We start from the raw sequence: 25,637 nt of genomic DNA on the forward strand, positions 1-25,637 counted from the left end.
TTGATTATCTGTTTGCATCTTACAGTAGATGATTCTGAATGACACGAAATTACACTCATACCACATCTTATGGTAGATGATTCTGAACTACACAAAACTACACTCATACCTTAATATAACCAACATGGGTATGAAAAATTTCGGTTTCCACGAAGCTAATGAAAAATAGTCTTGCATCAGATACAGTGTTAGGGATAACCTTTATAACCAATTTATGGACATAAAAAACTTATTTTCTTCTAATATGCAACATTGTTATAACGAGGTTTGAGCATTTCATTTATACTTTTGGGAGTTGAGCAAAATAAAAAAAGACCAACAAAAGAAAGACTACACAACACACTGACGCTACCGATAACAATCACTTGATTTCCTTCACCAAGCTGACAAATAAACCAGTTTTGAAGTAATGTAGCAATAGGGCTAGTTAGAAAATGCAACAGACAGTGCAAACAAAACACGAAACAGTGCCCCTGCCGTGTACTTTATTGTATTCCATGCCTTGTTTGCTCTGAACTTCATGAACAACCTATTTTGCACACGGCAGCCACATGAACGCTTTGCGGTGCCTGTGCATGTACACATTCTTTCTTTTGTCCTCTCCCTCTAACTCACTTTAGGCAATCAACCTCCACAAGTATGACAAACCAACCAGCATGCAGTGTGAAACTCACTTTAGGCAATCAACCTCCACAAGTATGAAAAACCAACCAGCATGCAGAGTCACACTGATCTACATTCACTCTGTCACTGCTTTCAGCTTTTCCACAAATGACAAGAATGGTTAAAGTACAATTCAGTACTTGTCTCGAAAAAAGAAAAGAGAAAGCAAACCGAGAGAAAGCTTTGCACACAGCGCGGACTCACCTTGAATGGGTCATATTTACAGATGTCATATACACTGGAGGCGGTATAATACACAAGCCCGTCCATGCGAAAGGGCGACAAGATGGGTCTCGGCTCGAACATGTTGGGGTGATTGCACACTTTGCGGAGCTGCATCAGCACGTTTATGACGCTCATGAAGTTGCCAGTGGCCAGCGTCTCCTTTGTCCTGCGCACACGTACACAGCACAGCTGTGCAACATCCCACCAGATCGCTGCTCACCCTGCGAGCGACACACACACACACGTACGGGACACCACACATGCAGCTGGCCGTGCCCGACAGTGTAAGCTATGCACTCAATCATAGGGATATAAACCGTATTTACTCGCATATTGAACCCACTTTTTTTTTTTTTTCAGAAAAGTTGATGCCAATTTGAGGGGAGAGAGAAAAAAGGCACGGGAGTTATAACAGCAAAAAAATCTCACTACTGTTTTGCTTGTTTTGGCCTGCGAAATGCGCTACAAATATTTTATGTAACCCGAAGCTGTCCATGTTTTCTCCCGTGACGTATGCGCACGGTTCGACGCCGAAGTGTAGTTCAGCGTACTGAATGAACACGCCCAGCACTGCAGGTGTCCAACTAACATCACTATGATGAACCAGACAACAAAAATGCAGTGTTGGATGGCGGCTCACAAAGTTGCAGGCGATGCGCCATCAGCACGCTAGGTGGCAGTTGCACTTTGTATGGCGTCCGCGATGGCAGGCGCGGGCTGTGTTTTTACGCCGCGCGCCCGCCCTCTCGGAGGCCATGCGCTTTGCTTTTTGCTTTGTTTTCGGCAGCAGAATTGGCAGCACTTCGTGCCGCGTAGCAATTTGTCGTTGATCAACCTATACGCAAGTGGACTATTTTCAGCGACTCGAAGGCGGCACTGCAGTCTCTACTATCAGCCTTACGCCGTGGACCACACGAGCAGCTGGTACTAGAGATAGCAGAGGTTATACACCACCAGATTGAGAGAGGGCACCAAATTACATTTCAGTGGTTACCCAGTCCCTGCGGAATCATCGGCAATGAACGGGCCGATCAAGCTGCCCGCTTAGCCCACACAGAAGATCATAAACTACGACTACCACTTTCTAGAACAGATGCTGCACGAAAGCTCCGCAGGCTTGCTCGCCAGCAAACCACATCACAGTGAAATCAGCCACACTTCAAGCATGCCCGACTGTACTCGTTTGACCCTACGCTAAGTCTTCAAGCCCCCTCGAGGCTTTGCCGAGCAGACCAGACCCTGTTATGTAGGCTGTGGTTGGGCGTTGCGTTTACCAACGCCTACGCTTTCCACATTGAGATGGGCGACACCGCAGCCTGTGGCCATCGTGGCAAAGAAGAAACGATCCAACATGTTCTTTGTGACTGCCTACAACGACTATGCCTTCGCAAAGAACTCAGCAAATTAGATAATCAACCTCTGTCAGAGCAAGGAATTGTACAATATCGACAAGATGCAACTTCACAGAAGGCCCTGAAAGCGCTACTACACTTTTTGCGATCAACCGGCCTTACTAAACGGTTGTAGCTAGGATGCCCTTCCTGTGTGTGTTTTCGTTTTCACATGAGTGCGCATTTTTTTTTATCTACCCCCTCTTTCTTGCCCCTATTTCCCCGCCCCCAGCGCTGGGTAGCAAACCAGATGCCAATATCTAATTAACCTCCCGGCCTTTCCTTTCTCTCTCTCTTTCTAGCCACTGTGCTTACGTGACGCTACAAACAAAGAGGATTCTCCTGCGTTCGACAGATGGCGCTCTGTCACAAAAGCTGCAGCTTCTTAATTTTGATTAACGTCGTCTGCACTCGTGCTGCTCACAACTGTTTAAGCATGGTCGCAAAACTATGTTTTGACTTTTACGGTGTCGTTATTTTGTGATATAATGGCTTGGTTTAGCGCTGTTTCGATCGTCAACAGCACTGGCTATCATACCGAAGTAAAATGAACAGATAAATTAAAAAATATATTTTTCTCTTTTTTCAAGGACCAAGGAGAAGGTAAGTTCACTATGCGAGTGGGTTCATCATGCAAGTAAATACGTTTTTTTTTTTCCTTTGGCTTTTCTACCAGTCCCAAGACTGTGTTATCAGTGTTAGGCAACAAACTGCCTATTTGGGGGGACAGGACATGTCCTCATAATGATCACACAGTAGGAACAGAATGAATTCTCACGCAGGCAGGCAACAGTAGCGTGCCAATTTCATTTCGAGAGTCTAATGATAAGGTACTTTTTAATAATTAATCTACCAGCAGTGGACTGGCACTTTTATTTCCTGGTACATCATAGAATTGTCTCACGGCTTAAACAAGCAACAGTCATGAGGAAAACACAATCCTAATTCACAAGCAACTCTAGACTTCAAAAAAATTCTAAACAGAAAGCTCAGGCAGGGAAAAAAAAAAGTCGTCCTGGTCCTAGATTAAAACTTGGATCTGCTGCCTATCAAGGGTTGCTTCACAACTAGACTAGGTTAGGTTGGCTAACTAAGCTAGTGAGAAGGTTAACAAAAAACAGCCTTATGGAGTATTCTTCAGCAAGTCAAAGTACACCAACACTGAGAATCAAGGTAGCAGACTGAGAAAGCTGATATGTGAGCCACTAGCCCATCAGTGAAGTCGTAAAATGCCCAAAGGCTACCAATTACGTCAACATAAGACACCGCGATCCAGTGGCAGTATTCACAACTGTCCGACATATTGTTACAAATGTGCAAAGCAATTGTGCCACATGTCAAAACAGTTATGCAATCATGTCTACCAAGGGAACCGAGAATGCCACAACAAGCTGAACTTTTTGAAGAAACGATGGCATTGCCGTAAGCGCAAGTAAAATTCAAAAAGTTGCGCAAAAAAAACAACACGATGGAAACTCACTTTGTCTGGGACATGAAGTCGTCGTACAGGTACCGCTGCCGATTGGACAGCCGACACATGACCACATGTTCGTATTTCTTGGGCAGTTGCTTCTCCACCTCGCTCTTCAACCTTCGTAGAAGGAAAGGCCGCAGCACCTGGTGGCAGAAGGAATAAGTAAGGGCTCCCTTGCGGCTCAGCATAAATTGAACAAAAAAGAAGGGACAATTTGTGATCCTATTAAATTTTTGGAGCTTCTCAATTCAAGTCGAAGCAAATTCGAATACTGTAATATTTGTTTGAATATTGTAAGTGCTCAAATATTCACCTAATGCCTATACCGAACCATAAATAACAAAGGCCCCATGCATAGGCGGTGGCAGTGCTCAATCTTGTACAATCCAGAGAATTTGTCAGAACTTGAGTCTCCCAAACGAATTGGGAGAGTCTGCAAGTATGAACATGGCACACTAGCAGACACAGGCTCCGATAAGTATACATCAACATTTACACAAAAGTTGCACACCCTTTCTTCTGCTCTTGCTGAACAAGCCAACATAAAACAGATGTCCTGCCTTAATAAGACAAAACCTTTTTTTTTTTTTATCAAGGCATGCCAATTTTTTTCACTCATTAATGGCACACAAACATCTTTATGACCAGTAGTATTTACAATCGTCGTCATGGCAAATTTTCAACAAGCATCGGATGACTGGATACCATGACTTTGAAAAGTCCCAGTTTTCCCCACTCTACCTTCCGCTGCTCCACAACACAGAGGAAAGCCACCGGAGTAGATTATGTAGCAAAAGGGTCGACCGGCACGGCACAGGCATGATGCTCACCTTGTGGAGGCGCTTGATGAGGCTCTCGTTGTAGTCGCTGCTGCCCTCGATCATGCCCGTGACGGGGTTGGCGAACCACTCACGGAACTCCCGGTGCGACTGGAACACGCTGGGCATGAGGAAATGCATGAGAGACCACAGCTCCATGAGGCTGTTCTGCAGCGGAGTGCCCGTCAGCAGAAGCCTCCGCGAACTCTGGAAGTTGAGCAGCATCTGCCACCGCTGGGACTTGAAGTTCTTGATGTGCTGCGCCTCGTCGAGGATCAGGTACTTCCACTTCTTGCGCCTGAAGGACTGGTGGTCCTGGACGACCAGCTTGTACGACGTGATGCACACATGAAAGGCATTGGGCTTGGTCCAACCCTGTGTGGATTATGCACAGGGAGATTATCACTTGCACCGATTTACGAGGAAAGGGAAATGGACCAAGCAGTCCAGTCACTGCAGGCGGCGAGCTCTTCTTTCTGCTTTCATTTTCCTTTCACTCATGCAATTTACTTCAATTAAGTGCAGGAAAGGCACACACACCTGTCGCTTCTGCTTTCGCTCCTTAGGGATGCCGTAGTAGGTAAGAATCTTGAAGGCAGGGCACCACTTTTTGAACTCCATTTCCCAGTTGAGCATCACACTGGTAGGCACCACGATGAGATGGGGACCCCAGATTCCTGCGTGCAATTCCTGACACCTTTAGCCGTGAGTATGTACAAAGCAGACCACTTATAACGTAACCGCTTATAGTGCAGAAGCACAATGCGGTCTTTTTCTACTCCCGTTTACCCTCTCATAGAACCCCATGTATATGCATACCGCTCATTGTGCAGTCCCCCATAAGATGAAAGACCGGTTATAATGCGGTTGCCGGAAGTTGTTTGCGACAAACGTGGTAGCAAGTGTGCTTTTGAAAGGAGGCGCGCTGGGTGCACCACTGGAAAGCGAACGACGAGGTCGTTACAGAGGAACAGGGGAAACGGAGTGAAGGGACGAAGGGAAGGAAAAGAAACGAAAAAAGGACCGCGGGACACTGCGCGGGCTCGCCGAGTAAGGGAGGAGGTGACCTTGGTGACCGATAAGTTTTTGCACTGGAGCCGACGCGGCTACAGCGTACTACGTCGCTAGCATGGCTTCGGCCACGCGCAACTCAACGTAGCATGTGCGATCCCGTCCATATCAACTGCATGCGCCTAACAGTTTCCTGTCGAGAAAGACGTCGTTATCGAGCTGGCAACAAATATCACGTTTGCTTGCTCGTCCACAAATTGAAAATCTTTTACAGTTTTATGACGCGGGCTTTCACTTTTGTTGCCAGTGCACTGTCGTACATAAGCTTGGCGAGTTGTTGTCGTTGCTGATCTACCGGCTGCGAAAGCGAACTTTGTATCACGCACACTGTTTTTGGTTCACTGCTAGTGCGATCTCTTTGACGCCCAATCTTCATATCTTGGACAAACTTTCCGCGACAACATACCAAGCGGCATGCTAGGCCTAATCGGCGTTGGTAGCGCTTAGGTCGATAGTGGTCGCGTGAATCTAAGTTGCGGTTTGGTACCGAATCAACGAAACTCTTTGCGTTGGCCGCACTTGACGGGCAGGGATACATATCGCTAATTAAAACGAGGGCGGCACGTGTAGCACTCTAAAGCCCGAAACATATGCAGCGTTCTTGCCAGCATTTCTTCGGCGCCGCTTCCCGCGGCGTCATCGCGTCGACGCCGCCAGAGAGGGTGGCATACCATATGAGGAGCGCCATCTCATAACGTCAGCTCAGCGTCGCAGAGTGTCGAAGAGAATGAACCCGAGACCTTGCAAAGCAGTGTGCAGTGTCTGTCAATGCAGCAACAAGAAATATTCTTGAAACCCGGTTTGATGCCTTATTTGCACTTCTAAGGTGAGAAAAACAAATCACAGTACAGTCGAATCTCATTATTTCGAACTTCCGGTTAATTCGAACTCACGATGCGGTCCCGTCAAAGCTGTGTGTATTCTAATGGGCGAAACGCCTGGTAATTCGAACGCGCAAGCACTTGCGACGGTTAATTCAAACATACCGCGCTCCGTAAATCTCTCAGCACCTCGCCCAATCACGCAGCGGCACCTGCGACACCTCAACGCTGCGCGCGAAGGAAATGAAAAGGAAAAGGCTGCGGTGGAATGTTTGCTCTCTCTCAAATGCCGATCTGCAACGCGCCCGTGTCACGCTTCTCCCTTTTCCGTCCCTGCCATGTAAAGATTTTCCTCCTTCCAACGCAGCGTGCAAAGAGAGGGAGGGAATAAAACAAAATCCGTCGCTGGGTTGAACGATTGTGTGATAAAAAGAAAGGAAAAAGGCACTATCTTCTGCAGTTTTTGCGGGAACACGGCTCTGCGCCTTGAGGGGGGAGAGGGGTCTCTTATGCGCCGGTGCCACGCTTCCCCTTTCACGTTAATGCCACGTAACCCTTCTCCTTTTAACGACGCCTGCGAAGAGAGCAAAAAAAAAAAGTTGCCGTGGAGTGTTGGTTTTTTGCTCAAATGCCAATCTGCTTCTCTCCGCGTGGAGAGGCTCCTCCTATCTCATCACGCGCTCGCCATGCTGCGGCTGGGTAGCGGAGATCGGGAGGCTCCGCTATGCAGTCGTTGATAGAGGATTTTAGTCTGTCCGGCGCACCGCTATACGGGAAAAAAGTTTGCGGATAGTGGTTTACCGAGTCTCAACTGCGCATGCGCGTGCCTTACGGGCGTTTACCGGACAAGCCCAAACGCCCGACATGCTTCCAAGGTTGCCTCCCTTTGAGCCGAGTCAAGTCAAGCCAAACAAAAACGTAAAGAACGAAATGGCTACTTCGAGGCCCGCTGCTCGCCTTCCGACGATCAAACTATCCTCGAAGACGTTCTTGCACTGAACCCTTTCGAGAATGCTTCGCGGTGGCACACAATCACTGAAAGAGTGTCAATGCTACTGCGGCGGACACTTAATTCATGAAGTGTGAAAGAGTGCGTTGACCTTCTCGTGGCCCACTTCCTTCGGAATAACACAAAAAACAGAAAAAAACAACAAGTAGACCGTACATTTCACGTCATCTTCAAGCCACCACGTTTTGGCCAAACACAAAAAGTAGGCATGAGTCGCATGGCGCTTGTGTAAGCAACTCGTGATGCCGATCACCGTGATGCCCATGTTTTCTTCATAGTTAGGTTTAAATCATAGCGCAAGTAAAGAAAACAAACACACAGTTCCGTTTTGTAACGAGAAATCTATTGGCATTGTCCAATTTTTTTTTTCTTTTCATATTTAGTCAGTAAACGCGGAGACTTTCCACTTTGCGCATATGCAGATGCAGCGGCCACGGCCGCGAAGGTATTGCGGGTGTTTTTTGGGCGGTACGGACTAAACGTGCAAAAAGTTCCTTTCAACGCTATCCGGCTTGACACCCTTCGGCAACCCGGTATACGCAAAAACGTACCGGAGTGTTGGACAGACTAAAATCCTCTGTTGCCATCTTTATAAAGTGTCCGCGCTGGCCATTTCTGCACGCAACTTCTCTTGCCAGGAGAATACTGAAGCCGAAGTAGAAATGCTATGCAAGGCAAACGTGTGCGGACGCGCTTCAGCGATTACTTCAATTGATAACGGACGTCCTGTGATTTGTGAATAAATGTAAGTCTTCTGAAACTTCCCTCTCGTGTGTTTTCTCAATGCACATGCGCCACTGCATGGAGAGCCCTCCGTTTATTTAGATTTCATTAATTTGAACTTCTTTTAATTCAAACAAATTTTCGTGCCCCTTCAAGTTCGAATTATCGAAATTCAACTGTACCACCGAAAAGTTGTTTTTTTCCGCTTCTAGCGCCAGCTGTTGAGAATGGGAAGAACCAGAAACTTGCAATATATGGCTCCTGAGCTTGGAAGTTTATTGTACATTTTTTGAGGCCACGTATTTAACCACTACACTCAGGCCTGCTAACCCTACCGATGGACTTTACTATGGCGCTCGAAAACGGTTCGAAGAGATCTCGAGCGCTTCCTGTCGAAGCTTCTTGGGAACAATTGTTGCTAACTCAAATACAAGCATCAGTTGAGAATTTTCGGGTCACACAGGGTACAGTGACGACTTAATAAATGTGAGGCGGGCGGCAGTCATTTTGACAGCAGGGACGATGATGTTACATAGCAGAAGTAACTGGCAGCTGTGCGCTGATTGGTTCTCCATTCGTTGACTTGCTTCCAGCGTTGGCGCCAGTGCTGCAAATATCTATCTGAATGGTCCAGAAGTGGATGTTTCCGTACAGTGTTCTAGAAAGGGGTAGTGGGATCAGCAGCCGGAGCGCGCTACGCATGGAAGTGAGCGAGTGTGGACGAGACCCGGATGTTGGTGGCGGCGCTGTAGTCACGAGGGCTGGCTGGCGTGGCGGCAGCTGGTGCTTCATGCGCTTGTTGTGACGGCCGCACGCGCAAACGAAGATGGACGCACCCAGCAATCAACTTAAACCCACGCAGTTCCTAATTGTCAATAATTTCCTGTAATTTTATAACCTTGCTAAGACCATACGCTCGGACAAACTTGACCTTAACGGAGCTAGTGTGAAAATGGTTCTCTCCCGAGTGCGCAAGATCCTCCAGCTATGGAAGCCAGGTTTCTGCAGTGGACCATCTGATTGAGAAAGGGACCCTACTATCATCTGAACGAATGTTTCAAAGTATTCCTGCAGAGCACAGAAAGTTGGTAGAGCAGAAGAGCGATGACTGTCTAATACATTATATGGCAGGTCATGTTGCTCGAAATTAAGTTTCTGAAGCATAATGATTGCATGCCCTGCAAGACTTTTTTTTTTTTGGAATCCCCTAACACGGAAAGCATAAACACTGAGTTCACTGTGATATGTGAGAAGGGAGGCTTGTTGTATCCCTCACAGGAGCTTTTTAGGGCAGTTAAGAAGTTGGAAGACATCTTCACTACATTTTTCAGCCGAAAGAAACTCTGCAAGGACAGCACAGTGGATGTGATGTTGCTGGTGAAGAAATTCCGTAATGACCTAGGTTGTAGCCAGCATCCAGGTGCGCTCACAACAGAGTTGACCAAGTTCTATGTGCTGACCATGCTGCACTTTTATGTGAAAGGGCTCTACAAATCGCGACATGATTGGCATAAAAAGGAATTGCATGTGAAGCTCTGCTCTCTAGTTGCAGCTACGTACTTTGAGAACACTGTGGTGTTTTGTGCCAATAAAGTTATTCTTGTTTCTAGTCTTGTTTTCTTTTTTTTACTACATCATAAAACTTCGCTATCTCGGGTAACTACTAAAGCCGCGCCATAGCGGCATTAACTTGGGAATAATTAAATCGCAAGCTCTCTGTGGATATGTACAAATGTAAACAAAACCGCTCGTAAAAAAATCGTACTTGTGAATGTGATAGAATCCTAACGTTTGACAATTGTCAATGGCAAAGCAATTCAACAGTTTAACCATTCAAATTTTTACGACTACAGTGTTGGCGATCCTTTAGTTTACAAATTGATCGTATCGTCCTGCACCCATTTTCTGCACTTTTGGTCAGCTTTATTTTCACGCTAGCTTAAAACGTCCACCTGTCCAGGTTTCTCTGCGCTTGTTTCAACTCAGAGAAAGTCTTCAAGAACATGCTAAATAACTCCGCGCTTCCTTTTTTCGGTAAAACACCAAGCACACACGGCTTTCCCCGCATTGCCGGGGCTCTGTGTTTTGCGTTCCGTACAGCCCAGGCGCTGGTTGCGTCATCTCGCGGCGTCTATGTCAGCTGGCACACCCACGCGCTCTCCCTGATACCACTACCCCCTTCTAGAACACAATAATTTCGGCCACTGGCAGCGTCGACGCCGAGTGACGCAGGCGTACGAAACACCGGAAAAATGCTGCATATGTTTCGGGCTTAATAGCGGTTCGTGATTTGATTGCAATGCCCTAAATCGGGTGCGCACCCATGAAATCAAATAGTTGGCGTCTTTCAACGCGTGAAATTCTAGACGTGATTTGGCATAGTTTCTGTGTAATGCGCATAATAGAGGTGGTCAGCGAATTTCCGCGATGGTGCTTTGATTTGTTAGACCCACCCCTTTCGCATTCATTTCATTGGCAACGCATGTATTTACATGTTAACAAGCACGCATCGCATGTTTCGATTGTCAGACACACGAAGCTGCATGCTCAACATGCTTTGTGCAAGTGAAGTGCGGCCCTTGAAAAACGCTGTTTTGGTTATAGTGCGGTACTGTTTATAGTGCACACATTCGCGACTTACGTTATAAGGAGTCTATACTGTATCGAACCATTAATGTGTTTGTTATGTTTTCACCTATTCTCTAATCGTGCAGTTGTTGCCCAAGTTTAGAGTCTACATACAGAAACGAAGCCATAAGCCTGTTGTGCTTGTTGTATCGAAGGCAATAACTATCCCCCAAAGTCAAGCAACTATCTGCGCTGGCAAAAACACAAACAAATTGACAATAGAACTTTCTGCACGGTACAAACATGCACTGGGGTGCAATGAAGGTGCAAGTTATGGCTGATTAGAATGCATTATTCAATTTCCACTTCTAGAAATTTATGTAATGTTACCACAATTCTGCACACATACTCAGTGCATGTTCTAAACCTCTTTCTGGTACAAGATTGCAATTTCGAGCGATTATTTCCTAAAAGGCATTTAGTGGTGGAGCAGCTCAGAGTGCTTTAGGAGCTCTTCAGAGGGCATTATAAATGGCATTTTGGAGAAGAAAAACCATGTTTTAGAGCACATAGTCAAAAAAAATGCAGAAAGATCTTAAATCACGAATAAAGCAGGATCGCAGTTCTTTACACAATGTCTGCTAAATCTGGACAGAAAACACATACGATTGTCAGGTTGGGTGTTTTGAAGCAGGGTGGCGCAGGAGTTTCACCTCTGGGCATTCAGTTTTTTGTTCCCTGCTTCAAATGCCTTGAACATTGTATTGTGCAGATATCTTGCAAGATCGAAATTCGCCGTTGTCATTGCTCAGGCGTGTTAGGAGAGCAAAAGCGCCGAGCGCAGCGAATCAAGTACACAGTACCATTCTCAGTAGATCTGCAACGCTTTATTGCCTGCAGCAACACGACAAAACATAACACGCCCGCTCCCAAAAGCGGCAGGAGAAGCAAACAGGCTTAACCACACCCCAAAAAGTGCCGCTAGCACGTCTCCACGGACAATGGGACTCAATACGACATGCTGCTAAGCAAAAAAAGTCCCTCGTGGCCATGCTGCAGACTTTTGACGATCAACAACCACAGGGCCTGATCGCTCTAGGCATGGTAAAACTACGTGTCCGTCGGCTTTCGATACGTGTGGCTTGATGTAGTGTGACCACACACAAACCACACCACTGGCACAAGGCACCGTTAGCGAACTTTCGTCCCAGAGAGCCCAAACAAGAGAGCCGATAGACAAAGACAAGCACATGCTCACCCTTCACTGTCCTGTCTCCCTGTTGCTCACGCAAAATGTCTTGCGACACTCTCAAACGACAACCGCTTGCAACACCCGCAATGGATCTCTATTGAGATCTAGTGCTGAGTAGGATCGCAGAGAAGAGTAGAGTTATGATCGCAATTGTGGGATAGCAGAAGAGGCGATAACCCACCCAATGGTGATGGGCAAGCCTCAATCTCCACAATGTCGCAACGGTGCAGAGCAAAACATGGCACGTAGACATGAAAAACATAAACCGCACCTTTATCACAAGCCATGTGCGCCAACAAGGAGATTGTCTGTATTGTTTTTCCCAGGCCCATTTCGTCGGCCAAGATGCCGTTCAGCTTCTTGTCATGCATGGTGACAAGCCAGTCGAGACCGATGTGTTGATATTCTCGCAGGCTGTGCTTCAACAACCAGGGCACTTTCGTTTGGACCTGAAAATTATAAAAGAAATACTAAACAAAGTAGCAATCCAAACGTGACCTTGCCAATCTAGTACAATATAACCTCGTTACAACAGACCTAAATAGCAAGCATGATGTTAGTCTGTTGTGAAAGGAGTACATCAAATCCAAGTACTGCTACAACAGACATTCATTAAAACAATGAATGGATCTGTTATAGGTGAAGAAAATTACCAGTCGTCAACGAATCAATTCTCAATGGGGGCATAAAAAATTTCTTGTTAAAACTTGTCACGTTTTCAGTTTTTCTTGCCCTTTTTCTATCTGCTTTCAAAATATCTTCACTGAAAACTACATAGAAATGCTGTTAAAAGTTTTTGCCCCTGCCGAAGTGGCGAAAATTATTGCAGAAGTAGCAAAAAAAAAATCATAGTTCTGCTAGCATGATTCATAGTTCTGCCTTCAAATCACAGTTCTGCTACTATGATCCGTAGTTCTGCCTTCAAATCACAGTTCTGCTACTATGATCCGTAGTTCTGCCTTCACGTATGCCTCTCTCCAGGCTTCCATAACGGAGGCACGCACATGAAGGCTCCTTTATCAGCTACAGCTTTACAACGGCACTACCGTGCGCTACCATTTTGGGCTCGTCGTAAAAGTATTTTGTAAAGCGCAACCAGCTCCTCTTTTCAGATACACAGATGTTTGACATTCATTTCAAGGTCTCCAACTGGCTGCTTCCGCCTTGTTCCTCAAGCACGCCTCACCATCGGTCAGATTCTTGCTCTAAGATAGCATTGTCTGCAGCTTGTGCATCACGAGGTCACAGTTGTCAAAAATCGCGCTTAGTCATGTTTTCCCACTCGTTCTGCATTCACAAGTCGGCGATAATTTAGAATTCAGTTACACTTTAGTTAAGGCAGCTGTAAGGGGAAGTTTAGTCATCAGATTATAATAGCGCGCTGCACTTGTCGCAAACATGGATCCGGTTTTATAGGTACTGCGCTGAAAACTATAGAGAGACTACTCTTTGTACTCTCGATCGAGCTATGCACTCGTGATTGAGCATCAAATATTTTAAACATTGAGCACTGCGGCACCGAAGATCGCAACAGTGCTTTCTGCTTTGATGTTGTGGCTAGGCCCAACTCTGCTCCGAACTTTGCGGGCAAGGCTATCGCTCCAGCCGACATGCGACAGCGAAGATACCATAATGTGCTTCGTCGCAAGCAACAAATCATATCAGCTGCTGGTTCATCAGAACTGTGTATGGGCATTTCACGCATCAGCACTCAAACACAAACTCAAGCACGCGGTACACAAATTTTCTGTCAACGTAATGCATAACTGATCAGACCAGGAATCGGCTGCTTTCATTCTAAACACAAAATCAAGCACGCGCGGCGCACAAATTTTCTGTCAACGTAAGGCATAACTGATCAGACCAGGAATCGGCTGCTTTCATTCTTAAATTTTTACGTCGATATCCGAGGTGCGCTATTCCCATCCTGGAAGTATGCTAACCGGTGTTTGAAAAGTCGAAAGTTGATCACTTTAGGATGTTCGTGGTGGAAAAGTCCACTGCAAAGAAGTCCTGACAACTTGCAGGCCTCACATTTTAGTCAAATATATCCGAAGGTCTGATGTACCACAATTGGTAGTAAACGAAGTACAGCAAATAGAACAAATAAGAAGGTAAGCATAACGCCGCCAACATAAGAGTTTCTCACAAACTTACCTAGAAGGAAACCTGGTGATAGTGAGCTGCTGGATGCAAGGGAATGATAGAATATGTGAGCTTCGAACTTGACTCCTATTTGTATACCTCGAATACACGCGTCTGACTTCACGTTAAAATTATCGATTTCTTACTAAAAAAGCACGTAATAAGCCATTTATTTTGTCACTATGCAGAAACGTGTTTTATTTAAGGGGAGATGCGAGTCAAAAAATCGCGTTTTTAGCGAAATTTCTCATATTTCTGATTTTTATTACATTGTAATCTTCAAACCTTCTTCTTTCATCTGTGAAAATTTCAAAACTAAATTTGAACCACAAAATGCAAAAAAATGTGTATGAAGGCATCGCGGTGGCTCAAAATTTCGTGAATTTGTGCCGATATTGGCCATCTTTGACAGCGCGCTGCTCCCCGTCGCAGTGCCACCCGCCATCGCTATCGGTTGGGAAAGTTGCGTCCGGCCTTCTTTTTACAGCTCCGACGACCGCCAGTTTCGTACGTGGACAAAAAAAAATAAAAAAACGAGGCCTTTTTATCACGTGGTTTGAGCGGTTTGAAACGCGCGGCACCCTAAGCCGCACCGCCATTGGCTACCGAGTCATTGTCAGCTGTGTTGCTGGCGGCCATCGGCATTTGGTCCGTCTGCTTTTCTGCGCGTCTACGCATATTTCCGCGATGACAAGCCCAAAAAAGAGCAACGTGAGACCGCAGAAGTTTCGAACGAAGCACAAGTTCGAGGGAAGGCGGCGTAAAGCGCCCCGAACGACGGCGACGAACGAGAACGCGCCTACGTGTGCTAGGCCTGACGGCGGCATCGACGAGTGCGCGAACGACAGTGGCTGCGATCAAGGGATTGACGCTGCGGTTTGTTTCGTCAGTGCTTCGGAAAAGAAGCTCGGCTTTTTCGAAAAAGACGAAAGACAGCGCGATGAGGTTTGTGCAACGAATGTTTTGTGCGACACCCTCTTGCTGACGGCACTTGTGGCAGGTGCGGCATGCCCTGCTTGCGGTATTCAAAAACTTGCCGTTCGGGAGCCGGCAGAAAAGCGCAAGGGACTTTCGTCGCTCCTCGAACTTCATTGCGAAAACAGCGAATGCTCAGCGACTGTTCTTTCGTGCTCCTATACGTCACTGCGTGTTACGGCGGACGGCAGCAGCGAGTGAGCCAACGGTACGACAGTGGGAGCTCCCGAGATAGTTTCGCTGTAAATGTGAAGACGGTGGTGGCTGCACGCGCTGTCGGCATTGGGCATGAGCAATTGTCGATTTTGCTCCATTATTGGAATCCCAAAGCCAATGCACCACCGAGAATTTTTTTCGATAGCAGAGAAGATGCACACCGCTGCCATGGCAGCTGTGAGTGAAAACTTGCGCCGATCCAGAGAGTTGACGAAAGAAGTAGCAGGCGAAACTGATGTGGCTGTTATGTTCGACGGCACTTGGCAGAAGAGGGGCCACAAAAGCCACAACGAGATTGGCGCAGTTATCTCCTTAGATACTGGCCTCTGCTTAGACTTCGAGGTCATATCAAATTACTGCCTGACATGCAGTAGGCACAAGGATATGGGCCCAGACGAGGAAGTCTGGCAGGCATTCCATGGCCCAGTCTGTTAAAAAAATGCAGACTGTTCCTCCCATGCCATGGAAACGGAGGCTGCAATGCGCATTTGGCAGAGAACATTGACTTATCACACCCCACTGCATTTCATGGCATTCTTGAGTGACGGTGACAGCAAAGCATATAGTGCAGTTGCAGAGTCAAAAGTCTATGGTGCTGTCAATATAGAAAAAGAAGACTGCACTAATCATGTGGCCAAGAGACTTGGCATCGCGCTACGGAAGCTGCATGTGCCATTACCACGAGGGCAGAAAATGAAAGAGCCAGCCATTCAGAAGCTCCAAACATACTATGAGATTGCCATAACAAGCAACAGGGGAAGTGTACGGGATATGTACACTGCAGTATGGGCTTCGTACTTCCACTCATGCTCTACTGACAATGCTGGCAGCCACAAGTTTTGCCCTGCAGGAACAGAGTCGTGGTGCAAACATCAACGCGCTGAAGCACTTGGTGAACCTGCACCACGCCACACAGCTCTCCTGACAAAAGCACAATGATGGGCTGTTTTGCCCATTTATAAGCGGCTAACGGATGAGAAGCTCCTTGCTCGATGCATCAAAGGGAAAACCCAGAACGCATCGGAATCTCTGAACAGCAAAATTTGGCTACTTTGCCCCAAGACTAAGTTTGTCTCCCGAACGGTTGTCGAGACTGCCGCAGCTATGGCAATCCTGTGGTTCAACAAGGGTCATGCTACTTTCGAGCACATCCTGGAAGAGCTCAACATACTGCTATCTAGAGATCTAGTTACGTTCAGTGATTCTCGTGATGCGAGGCGTATCAAGAGAATGTCCGAGCGTCTGGCAGCAGAAGCAAGGGCCCACCGTCATCGTGGAGTGAAAAGGGCACGGCTAGAAGAGAGTGCTCGCAAGGACCGTGAGGGCACAACCTATGCTGCAGGACAGTTCTAGTAACTTGCAGTGCTTTTCAAAGTTCTATTGAACATTATGGCCAAAGATTATGCATTTCTAACAACTCCGTAATAAAAAAAAAAGGTTTCAAACTTTCAAATGCGTTTTTCTCCTTTTGCAGTTTTGTGTGATCTGTGCTTCTTATACACGCTAGTTCGTACACTTAGAATTGTCATACCTCTATGAAATTTTGCACAGCACATAGCATGATGAAGGCCCATAGAGTGCAAGTATCTATTCAGATTGTCAGTGCTGCTTATGTTTTTCAAAAATTACATAACATTGAAAGCCCTTGGCAACTAGAACCATAGTAAACTTTTCTATTTTATTATTGTATTTCACCTTTTTACACACAAAATTTATATAGTTTTTTGCACTCTACAGTTCCAAAGGATCATAGTCAGCTATATCTGCATGCTTTATCTCAAATTTTTATAGGTCAGAATTGTTGCATAACAATGGCCATAATTTTGCGGTATCTGACCAGCAGAAAGAAAACCAAGCAATCTACATGAAAATAAATGACATATTTGAAAAGAGGAGAAAAAAACTCTATTAGCATGCCAATTTGTGTTAATTCAGACTCTTATTAAAGAAAATCGTTTTTCGAGTAGCATCTCCCCTTAACACTAGAACCTTCTGCGTCGATGTATAATTTTACGAAGTTTAAGAAGTAACCAACGGCCGCCAAACTTGGCAAGCAGGCGACAAAGCCAGCGTTCCCTCCGCGACTTTTATGTCGTCTGTTTCTTTCGCCATTGTTGGTTATGCCGTCAATGTAAGTGGGCTTTTATTCTAGCATATAACACGCGTGAGTGAGATTCGCTTATAAACATTTTGTTTTAGAAAAGCTTTATTAACGCAGTAGGATTCACTTTTGAGCAGACAGCAGCCAACACAAGCCTCGCAGACACATATACCGTCATTCCCAGCACTCCAACAGGGCCCCTTAAGAAATTCGCATAGACGGTGGCGCCACACTTTACTCTAGGTATTTTTGTGAGAAACGCTATAGCCACTAATTAGAACGTAGTACACGAATGTCTGTTGTAAGCAGATCCATTGTAACGAGGTTATAGTGTAACACCGGTTCAAAATGATATCTGTTAAGTTTAACTGAAATAGAGAAACAAGAAAGAGGAAGACGCAAGTGTACATCAGTGCAATAGGCCACAGGTACTGCACGGATTCGTGTAAGGGCCACACCTTGATTCCACGATTTTGGTCCTTTGACAGAAGTGTGAAATTTTTGCTCAACTTGGATATTCTGGCCCCACTGCTGTTTTCAATTTTATTCGGTACATGCGACAACTTGAAGTTTAAACACTTCATCATATGATCAGTTTGTGTGCTTGTGTGTGCACACACACGCAGCCCCCCCCCCCCCCCTCAAAAAAAAAAAAAAAGTGGACTGCTGAGTTGGCGGGCGAGCAGCCCTCACACAAGCATGACCCTTATTACCGTATTTACTGGCATAATCCTCTCACTTTTTTTGGCGGAAAACCGATGCAATGTTGGGGGGTGCAAGAATTACACAGGGAAAACTCTCCACGAAAACGTACAGAGCGAAAGAGAAAACGAAGTGGCCGCAAATCGGGATTCTCACACCAGCAACTAACAGCAAGCTTTGAGAAGTACTAAGCTTACCTCAACAGTAAACGCACAGGTTCAACAAAAGGCAAGATTTATTTGAGACACAAAAAGTGCAAGCAAACAGTCGAGAATTAGAATACCATACGCAAAGCTTAGGGTGTAGCAGCAGCGTACGTCGCTCAACAGGAGCCCTCAAAAAGCATAGAACGCCAGTATTGGGCTGATGGCTATTTGACAGAATTGTGCGCACTTTCCTTCAGATGAAATAAACTTTACCATCACCGTCTTGGTGGCTTACAGCTGCCGTCACCATTAGCAAACACAGAACTCATAGACCCCGAAGGGCCTACCAGCGGCCCTGTTACCGTTGTTTAGTGCATGTTCTATCACTTTCAACTTGAAAGCAGCCGTGTAGCTTCAGTATCACCCCATAACGTGACAAGGTTACCGACACAACATACAAAACATGCTGCAACGCATACTTGCCACTTTGGCTTGGCTTGGATCGAATTGAATCTTCATGCAATAATAGTACGCTTAATGCTTAAGAGATGGCGCCAGATGGCCCGCCCTATCATCATCAGTGGTTCGAACGAGCAGACGACATTATTGCGGCAGTTTTCGAGGGTGCGATCATTACTTGAGGGAAAAAAGAAATCGTATTTTTGTTGGGCCATGTGGGGGGTGCGAGAATTACGGGAGTGCGAGGATTACGCGAGTAAATACGGTAGATTGTACACAGATTCTACAATCAATAAAAAGATCTGGCACTTGGACAACAACCCTATGCACGCTGGCACGTACATTTAAAAGGGCCCTGCAATACTTTTTGACCGTGGTCAGAAAACACTGCCGATTGATATACTGAGAACACACGCATGCGTCCTAGAATTCACAATAAATTTTCAGTGTCAGCTAAAAAATCAGGTTCTCATGACAAGTGATGCTACATGCTCAAAAATCAGTGCATCACAGGCCCAAGAATTACGACATTGGCTGATTCGAACATGGCACGCTAGAGACTTACTGAGGTCGCGACATGTCCACAGGTGCACTGTAAAGCCGCGCGTTCACAAAAAAGCGAGAAAGTGCTCAAGGTCACGAGGCACGCTTGACGTACCTTCCTCCCCCGTACCATCCCTCCTTGCTTAGCTTCCAGATCTTCCATCGGAACGAGACAAAAATAGAATGCAATAGCAGTATGCGACAAATATGTGCAACTTCGATTGTACTGAACAGATTCTAAAAATCTTTGCGGTGGTCAATTCGTGAGGCAATTAGCCAATTTACTAAATCCAATCCATGGCTAGTTGAAAAAAGGTTGCAAGGCTCCCTTTAGGCTTCACAAAAAACGGAGTACAAATTACCTGTGTGGTGGAGAGGGTGTTCCCCTTGGGCTGGAAGCTCTGGGCAGTGGCTGCTATGTCAGTGATTTCTTTGGTGGGGCCCTTGCCCGACGCATCCTCCATCACGTTTTCCGCCTAAACACACGCACGACAGAATGTTTGGAGAACAGCATATGTTCTACAACGTGATCAAAGACTAGTGCTAAACAGCCGGTGATTAGTAGGTTGCGTGTAGAGCTCCAGAATAAGGCACAGCTATGCGTAGCCAACGCTAAATAAGGTTGAGACAACCCACTTCATGTAGCCATGTAAAGGGCTTAACAGCACATGAGGTCCCATCACAGGTTATCAGAAATCAAGGTGACAAAGTTCATATTTGTTATATTAAGACATTGTTTAAAAACAAACGAGCAGCTGCATCAGTTATTCTACAGTTGACGTCAGATTTCTCAGGCGCCAAAACTATGGGACAGCCTGATTTCCTGAACTCATCTGTGGCACCCTCAAGTTCCCCATAGAGTCAATATATTAAAAAGTCAGAAATTTCGGATGCTTTAGCAGTCGCCATCCGATTTTCCAGACCTTTTACCACTAACCGCAGACTCTAAGTCACCATCATTGCCACCATTTTGGTTTTTTTCGTACCCTCGAACCCACCATACTTGGATTTCAGGTGTGACCAGCAGCACCACGCCGCGGTTGCCGTACCCTCGGAACCACAATTGCCGCAATCTAGCACACACTAATCTGCCGTCAGCCGTAGCTTAGTCAGACCTGCAGTTAAATCAGCACGGTGTTCGTTAGTGTGGTCAGATAATGTAGTGCGGTAGAAAGTGTGGTGCTGCACACTATCTTCAGCATTCATGTTTCCAGATCTTCAACATCCACATTTTTAGCTGTTTGGTGCCGTGTTTTTCTTCAAGCAAGTTCACCAAGACAGCCCTTTCGCCCAGAGTAAACAGCACACACATGTGACAAACTTCCGCCCTGGACGTTCGCTTTGTCGATCTGTGCGCTGCCGGTGTTTCAATTGCAGCCGGCAAAACCTTTGAGGGCTTTCACAACGCTGACAATGACCTCGAGCTGTGTGCAGAATTGACCGATGACAAAATCATTCGTCAATTTACAGAAGATTCTGACGACTCCAACCCTGATATTAAACAGGCAGCACCTATAAAGTCAACAAGCTCAGAGTTGACGCGAGCATTGATGACACTGTCATTGGTGTACAGCAACGGCATCCCGTTAGCTGAAATTGAGGCAGACATCATCACAAGCAAGCGGAATGCTATGCAAAAAGAAATAAACAACAATTTCCAAAGTATTGACAATGAGATAACGTCGGCCACGACGAAGACCTTTTTCTTCCTTTTTTTTTTTTCTTTTTGACAAATGGCTCTTTTCAGAGCCACCTAAATAATGCATTCACTGGATTGCAACAAGAATATTGTACTCCTGCCGTGACTCTCTCCACCAGTGGAAAAGACCACTAAAAAAGGTGCATTTCCACGTGCAATCGCTTTTCCAGACTGCCATATTTTCTGGACATTTTCATGGTCCTTTGAAGGTCCGGGAAATCGGATGTCGACCGTACATCACACCCATCTCTTCCTCGAATGCTTTTTCAAGACTAACATTTTACACTGCCTGCCAATGTTTAACCACTTCACTAACTTCTCACAACACCAACCAAGCCTCAAGAGGTGAAAAGATTCTAGGCAGCCCATACTCTGAATAACGCTCAAGACCCTGAGAAAGAATCACCTTCACTTCAGAGTCGTCTTCATTCGACATAGGGTTGATCAGGTACTCCATGCCAATCTCCTCTTGTACCTCGCCCTCACTCGACGTGTCCATATCTTCTTCCTCCTCTTCCTCATCCATCTCTTCATCAGAGTTTTCTGTATCTGCACAACATTGCAGCCGAAATCAGAGTAGCCAACAAACTAGCGTTTTCATTTTCACACTACCTGGCCTGTTACAAGGAGTAACATGTCAGTACAGAACTGAGATTACGACAAAGTTACGATAATTGCGATGAAACTAAAGAACTGTGGCAGAGGGCTCCAGAAGACATAATAATTAGGATACAGTAAAGAAGCACTAGCATACATTTGATTACACCGCAACACCTCCCTTTTTGTTGGCTGAAGGTCCTGAGGATTCAAACAGCAGAGAAATTTAGTAACAACAAACAATAACAGACATTCATTGAACAATATACATGCAAATACTGTATCTGTGATTTTTAACCTCGGGACACAATGAGCAGAGCACCTCGAAGAAAAACTCCAGCAACTTGCCTCTTTCGTTGTCAGCGGTGTCGTCGTCATCCTCATCTTCAGAGCTCCCAGCAGATTTTGGCACTTCAGCATCACTGGCATATGCAGCACTGTACTTTTCATACAAGGCATCCAGTGGCATTTCTCCTAAAACACCGAACAAAAAAAAGATACAACTATGGCAATGCAGTCACTGATGGCAACTGGCTAGATACAGTAAAAACCCTACACTTTTCAAAGGATTAAGCAAAACAGCAGAAAGGAAGCAGACAATTACAACACGAGGTTAACGTTGCTGCGACCAATGTGCCGAGGCCAGGAACAACCTTATAGCAGGCAGCATAGCGACAGCTTGGGACTTATCAGGCAGGAACGTTTTGCTAAGCATGTGTGAAGAGCAGAGACGTAGCCGGAACCTTTTTTTGGGGTGAGGGGGACACCCTTATAAAATGGTCATTTTTTACTCTATTTTTCACAGGCCTAGTGTGCCGCCATCGCCCCTGTTGAAAAGGAGATTCCAATGCATTTGTAAATACTTTGCTCGGACTGCACCGCATAAACATTATGCCGAGAAAAACCTTTAAGTGAGGCACATACTTAATAATGTTGGTTAATAATGTCTCTCGATTGGTAGATATTGCTTTAGTGACAATAAATGAGAAGACAACTACATTCTCTCCCTAAGAGAAGATGCTGCTTTGAGCATCTAACCCTTATATTAAAAAAGAAAATTTGTCCTGTTGATCAAAACGTCAAACTCTGTTACAGAAACGGACTTGAAAAGTGGTTATGTGCTCGCATCGTCTTTTGGGTAGGATGAAGCTGTGGTAGCTATGTGATCACAATGCCCGATTTTCCTGGGCAATGCAGTGAGGTGGAGGCCTGCAGCCCACACACCTTCCATCATGAGCTCCTTGAGCTCCTCCTTGTAATCCACGCTCTTCTCCTGCTTCTCCTGCTCTTCAAGGGTCTCCTCGTCATCTTCCTCGTCTTCAACCTGAAAGTCATCGTCGCCACCATCCGCCTCGTCACCTACTCCGCCAACTTCCTCGTCTTCCTGTGTGGTCTCCACCTATGCAACAAGTACACTACATCAGAGGTGACAAATAGTGCTTACAGAGACACTAAAGAAAAACAGTGACTTGGTTTGAATAATTAAACTGCACTCTGAGGACACTAATACAATATGTTTCACTATCTAAGTTTATTATTAGCAGAGAAAATCAAGGTGGAAGTTTCATTTTTAAATGCTGCACAGAGTTCTCCACGCTTGATGTCAAAAATTTCCAGATGTATTTTTTGTATTCCCACAACATCAGCTCGAAATTTTCTGAAACTCCATAAGCTTGGTGTATGGCACCCACAGATGACAATGTACATCATTTTTAGCAATCAGAAGCTACGTAGGAACTGGTAGATGCCTTTCAAATCTATGATGTCATGGTGTTTGGTGCAGGAATCTTAAGGTGGGGCCTCCACCCGCAGTTTCTTTTTGCTCGTTTTCTTACTTACCAAGCGCCATGTCACTATAAGAGTGATGTTTTTGGCATGGTGACATTGTACTTCACTAATACCCATATCATACTTTGCTATTTAGTGTCACTTTAATAATTGGATTAGAAGTGGCATCTCCCAAGATGACTCAAAATAGACACTCAAGACAAAAACCTTTTCTTTTTATTCTTTTGTATTAGTAAATTATTTTTCCGCAATGCCAATAGCCCCACATTGGCTACATGAAGATGTTAAGTAAACGAGAAAATTTGCTAAAAGAAAATGCCGGCTGGTGACACCACCTTGACGTTCCTGCACTAGTGGTCGCGACATCGATATTGATGACATATACCATGGCCTAAGTAGTTACTAATCCGTTGTCTTCTGAAGGAGTCCGAGACTAAGCATGCCAAGATTAAGAACATTTTTGTTAACAAATGTGGCCAAAGTGTTTTCAAAAAACACCTTGAAATTCGTGACCATCAGTGATTTTGGCTGGAAATTCAGAAGTAAAATGCACAACAATTTTCTAGTATACTAACCTACGGTGAAAATTTCAGCACTAGGTTTCCTCTGAGTACATTTTAACAGTCTAAACTAATTTATTGTTTTATATTAGTGCCCCATTTAAGGGGGGACATGGTTCTTAGGGCTCTCTCATTTATTTTTGAACCAAGTATGACAGAAGTTGGTATGCTTACTTAGTTTGTTCTCCAGATTCTAAAAATGTAGTTATTTTTTCTGTAGCTTCATTAGTTAATTAAATAATTAAGATAATTTATATTGTTCTTACCATAATAGAAAAATAGCCACCTGCCAAAAATTTATAAATAACATAGGGATTGACAGTAGAAAGCATAAGACATCCAACATAAGAAGCACTTTTTTGAATGGGTCATTATTTCTTACTTTACAGTACACTAGACTTCACAGCCCTGGATGTAGCCATTGTGTGGTCACACAAGAGACTAGTTTGAAAAACTTGCATCAAGAGAAATCAAAATCTGCTTCCTATGTTGTGTGCTCCAAACATATAGCTTCATACTGCAAAATAAAATATTCTGCTATATGTAATAAATTCAGATATATTGCAGTAATTTTCATGAAGGGTGTACAAAATTGTCATTTTGAGAAAATGAAGAAAACAAAGAATTCTGACATTTTTAACTGTAAAAATGTATGCACTAATATTTACATAGCCATTGACATATAAGTGAATGCTAGAAAGCCTAAGGAGTGCAATGCTGCAAGCTGATCGAAAATTTAACGAGTACTTCTCGAATTACAGCAAAGTAAAGTTCATTGCATGTAACCAAATACAGAAATTTTTATATTAAAATAAAAAAAAAATGAAGCTGCCCACTCTAAATAGGCTCCCAGCATTGTTTTTTGTGCACATTTAGCTACATTGTGCAAAAACAATTACAGCTCTAGCTGTCCGAGGTGCACTTTTACCGAACAAGCAAAAGAAAGTGGTCAAAATCTGTGCTTCGAGAATAATGCTGTTAAAACTTAATTTCGCCGTTCCGAGGGAAAAATATCATGGCATACATACTTTTAGTCAGTTAATATGCACCGGGAATGTAATAGGACTGATCGTTTGTACGAGCGTGTCGTTTTTTCTAGTCTTGTAGCAAGTTGTCGCCGTGTGCTCGTCTGCCGCGCGGCCACTTATCAGTTCGGTGACTGTACTGACGGCGATGTGCGACAAATGTGCGTGCGTCATCCACGATCCATCGAATAACACGGCGATGTTTTCCGGCTTGTCCAGAATAAGTTACCCCTAAGTGTCGCGAACCAAAGTTGCTTCCTCGCTCATCAATTTCGAGGCTACACGAGTGCCGAGGTGTTAGTTTCCTTTTCACGTAAGACTGCCGCATTTTCGAGCGGAGATCGCGACAACGTGGCGAACACGTCGTTAAAAGCAGGCTACCTGTTGCCAGTAGCCTCCATTGCGAGGGCCGCGAGCATGTTCACTGCGAACGGATCGACTTTCTGTTGTTGGTCGACGCGCGGCGTACTCCACTCTGACAACCCGTCGCACAGTTCAAGGTCCTTTCGTCAGGCGGGGGAACCACAACATCGGCGGGTTTAGCGATAAGACTGCACTTCCGTTCCGTCACTACAACGATTGATATCTCTGGTAGTTTCACTTCTGATTTTTACTTGCCGTCCTCTAAAACACAGCCGTTCTCAGTAACGTCGGCAACCAACGAGC

At 45.2% G+C, this 25,637-nt stretch overlaps 1 protein-coding gene across 6 annotated transcripts in view; it reads right to left on the reverse strand.

Annotated features, from left to right (window-relative positions):
- dom (domino helicase) overlaps positions 1 to 25,637 on the reverse strand; it is a 182,152-nt gene that overhangs the window by 122,268 nt on the left and 34,247 nt on the right. For all 6 annotated transcript variants that reach the window (XM_075889020.1, XM_075889019.1, XM_075889017.1 and 3 more), the window contains exons 6-14: positions 22,823 to 22,997; positions 21,947 to 22,072; positions 21,408 to 21,550; positions 19,665 to 19,778; positions 12,287 to 12,464; positions 5,112 to 5,248; positions 4,584 to 4,946; positions 3,760 to 3,896; positions 868 to 1,054 (exon numbers count right to left, since the gene is read on the reverse strand). In XM_075889020.1, coding sequence (XP_075745135.1) covers positions 868 to 1,054; positions 3,760 to 3,896; positions 4,584 to 4,946; positions 5,112 to 5,248; positions 12,287 to 12,464; positions 19,665 to 19,778; positions 21,408 to 21,550; positions 21,947 to 22,072; positions 22,823 to 22,997 — 1,560 coding nt within the window. The remainder of the gene's footprint in view (positions 1 to 867; positions 1,055 to 3,759; positions 3,897 to 4,583; positions 4,947 to 5,111; positions 5,249 to 12,286; positions 12,465 to 19,664; positions 19,779 to 21,407; positions 21,551 to 21,946; positions 22,073 to 22,822; positions 22,998 to 25,637) is intronic.

Source organism: Rhipicephalus microplus, chromosome 3, assembly GCF_043290135.1.
Source record: "Rhipicephalus microplus isolate Deutch F79 chromosome 3, USDA_Rmic, whole genome shotgun sequence".
Taxonomy (NCBI): Eukaryota; Metazoa; Arthropoda; class Arachnida; order Ixodida; family Ixodidae; genus Rhipicephalus; species Rhipicephalus microplus.